Source organism: Microtus ochrogaster, chromosome 2 (assembly GCF_000317375.1).
Source record: "Microtus ochrogaster isolate Prairie Vole_2 chromosome 2, MicOch1.0, whole genome shotgun sequence".
NCBI lineage: Eukaryota > Metazoa > Chordata > Mammalia > Rodentia > Cricetidae > Microtus > Microtus ochrogaster.
This window is the reverse complement of record NC_022010.1, coordinates 23202926-23206283: the sequence shown is the minus strand read 5'-3', so window position 1 is coordinate 23206283 and position 3358 is coordinate 23202926. Positions and strand designations below refer to the sequence as shown.

Sequence of the window (3358 nt, the reverse complement as noted above, 5' to 3'; positions counted from 1 at the left end):
GCCAGATCTCAGTACAGATGGTTGTAAGCCACCATGTGGTTGCTGGGAATTGAACTCAGGACCTCTGGAAGAGCAGGCAATGCTCTTAACCTCTGAGCCATCTCTCCAGCCCCCTCCTTCCTTCATTTTTGAGGCAGAGTCTCACTATGTAGCTCTGGCAAGTCTGGCATTTTCTATGTAAACCAGACTGGCCTCGAACTCAAGAGATCCTCCTGCCTCTCCTTCCTGAGTGTTGAATTAAAGCCCCATACCTAACTTTTTAAATATTTCTTCTCTCACAGGAAGAGTATAATTCTTTCCCCTCTGAGCACTGGCTGGAACATTCTGGGCTTCTCGTGATAGAATGGGGGCAGAAATGATAGTCACTTCTGAAGTGAGGTCACGAAAAAAACAGGCTTCCTCCTTCCTGTCTTGGACCACCAAGCCTGAGGACGCCAGCCGCAAAGTTGCGAGCCTGTTCAGTTGTCCTGAGGTAAACTAGCCCAGGTGGTACAGAACTGAAGCCTTTGATCCATGGCTGCAAGGGTGACCTTCCTTACGCATGTCTCTCCACCTTCAGCCAAACCCTCAGATGAGACTGCCGCCCCGGGTGACACCATGCCGACGAGCTTGCAAGAGACCCTACACACAAACTATTTTCTCATCCGCTATGATAATAAGGTTTGCTTGTCAACTTGAACAGGATTCAGAATCACCATGGAAATGACCAACCGGCTAGGTGTGTTTGTGAGGGGGTTTCTGGACAGGGAAGTACCATTCCGTAGCTGAGATCCCAGATTATATCAAAAGAAGAAACAAGCCGAACACCAGCCTCCAATCTCTTTCCGGTCTCTGATTGTGTGACCAGGCACCTCAGACTCCGCCCGCCAGGTCTTCCGGGAGGTTACCTGGCACACTGTAACCCTTTGAACTACGAGCTACAACCGAGTCTTCCTCCCTTAAGTTGTTTTTGGTCAGTGTCTTATCACAGCAAAGAGAAAAGTAACTCCACAGCAATGAGAAAACTAACACACACGCAGAAACTACGTAGTAACAAACGCTATTTTAAGTTGTAGTTTGGGGACATTTGTGACGCCCGCGGCTGCTTTGACTCCCAGCCCCTTGCGCCAAACTGCTCCTCTCTCTCTCACCAGCATCTTCAGGACCCATTTTCCCCTCAGAAGACCACTCTGGCCGGGTCACTGCCGAGGGCGCTGGCCTACCTGACTTGTCATGGACAATGGAGAAGAGGATCCGCTTGGAGGCATGGACATTCTGGATGAGAGGCCCAGCAGGTCCTGCGGGCTTCTGTCCTGAACAAGGGGCAAAGAAAGGCATACGTTTTGGAGGGGTCCCAGCACTAGAACTGGGAGCCCCGTGATTCCCAGGTTCCCAGCTGCTCTATACCAGCCTGGGAGAGACCCGGGGCAGGCACCACGAGAGCAGGTCAGGCTCCCCGTTTTCTTCTCATTCTCCTAATCAATTTATTCATTTACTTATAAACGATCAGAACACAACTTGTGGGAGGTGGTTCTCTTTTATGATGTGGGCCCCAGGAATTAAACGGAGGTCACTGGGCTTAGCGACAGGTGCCTCTAATTAGGCAAGCACTCGATCAACTGAACCATCTCCAACACCCAAGTCTGAAATGTCCAGGCTGGACTTGAACTCACTGAGAATCTGCCTGCCTCTGCCTCTCAAGGGTTGGGACTAAAGGCGTGCGCCACCACCGCCCGGGCTGTTTTAGGAATCTCGATCCCAAGAATCTTAGATAAGGGATACTCCAGAAGTACCCCATTTTACAAACGAAGAAACTGAGGCTCAATGAGATCGAGACTTGCCCCAGCATACACAGCCAGGATATAGAGCTCACATCTCCTTCATTCCTAGCTGTTCCTTCTCTTAGGCCCACCCCTGAATCTTAAACCCAAGCAGTGTATGCAGTAGGTGCTCATTAAATGCATATGATTTTATTTCCTTTTTAATTGCAGTCATCTCTTGGGAGGGGGGTGTGCATGTATGGCTGCCAGAGGACAACTTGTGGGATTCAATTTCCTCCTTCACCACGTGAGTCTGAGAGATTGAACTCAGGTTGTGAAGCCAATAGACAAGTACCTGCTGGACCATTCCGTCACCCCTCTCCACAGCCTGCGGGGGTAAGGAGGATGCCTCTTGGCATCCAAGGTCTGTTCAAGGCCTTGTGGAAGGCCAAGAGGAGGCCCCAGTTGAAGTGGGTCTTGACAAAACCCATCCCTGCTCAGAAATGCTTTCTCCTTAGAGGCAACCACCCAGAGAGACACGCAGGTCCCCAAACGCAGCATTACCACAGCAGTCGGAGAAATCTTGGGCACTAGGGACCTGGGACTCAGGTACAGGCCAGCCCAAGGTCAGGTCGCTGGGGGTCAATGGGCAGGTGGGTGCCTCCTGCTTGAGTTCCCGGATGGGGTGGTTGGGCACTGAAGTGCTGTACAGGAAGTTGGTCACGGAGGATGGGGTGGCGGTGGGGGGCAGGTCCTGGGAAGTGACCTTGGAGGCCTGGCCATGCAGACTGCAGTCTCGGGACCCCTTGGGTAGCAGGGTGACACCATTCATCTCCACCAGTGCCTTTGCGTCCTGTCCACCATCATCAGGAGGCCTGGGTGAAGGAAGAGATAGGAACTGCTTTGAATACCTACTCTTATTTTATTTATTTATTTATTTTGGTTTTTCGAGACAGGGTTTCTCTGTAGCTTTAGAGCCTGTCCTGGAACTCCCTTGGTAGACCAGGCTGGCCTCGAACTCACAGAGATCCGCCTGCCTCTGCCTCCCGAGTGCTGAGATTACAGGCGTGCGCCACCACCACCCGGCTGAATATCTACTCTTGTCTGTCAATCTCTCCCTCCACAGCCTATGTAACATACTCTAGAGAATATAACTGAGCTGGTACTACAGGTATTCCAAGGGAGTGGGATGGGAGCCAGGCCCAACATCATAGGTAAGGACACGAGCCTGGTGGCACGGGCATAATGCCCAATACCAGGTGGCAACCGCTGAAGACCCAGGCCCGCCCCAAGCTGCCTCAGTTCTCCAGGCCACCAACCCCATCCTCCACCTGGCTCCTTCCCATCCCATCTGCCCCTCCTCCACACCTGCTCATGCATTGCTGGCGAAGACTTAGCAGCTAAGACAACACGAGGTCCCCAGGTATGCTGCACCCCTGGTAGCCATCTTGTCCCAGCCTTGACCTCACTTCCCATTAGTCTTTTATGAATCTCATCAACAGCCTAAGCTCATATCCAGGCCGTGTGGCTCTCCCAGCTCAAGCCTTTTAAAACTAATTTATGGGTTTTTTTTGTTTGTTTTTTTTTTTGTTTTTTTGAGACAGGGTTTCTCTGTAGCT

The 3358-nt window shown here is 51.6% G+C and overlaps 1 protein-coding gene across 8 annotated transcripts in view; it reads right to left on the bottom strand.

The window, feature by feature from the left end:
* The window catches only part of Gtf2ird1 (GTF2I repeat domain containing 1), a 91496-nt gene that overhangs the window by 40480 nt on the left and 47658 nt on the right, over window positions 1–3358 (bottom strand). For all 8 annotated transcript variants that reach the window (XM_026785134.1, XM_026785146.1, XM_026785123.1 and 5 more), the window contains exons 6-7: window positions 2304–2614; window positions 1203–1292 (exon numbers count right to left, since the gene is read on the bottom strand). In XM_026785134.1, coding sequence (XP_026640935.1) covers window positions 1203–1292; window positions 2304–2614 — 401 coding nt within the window. The remainder of the gene's footprint in view (window positions 1–1202; window positions 1293–2303; window positions 2615–3358) is intronic.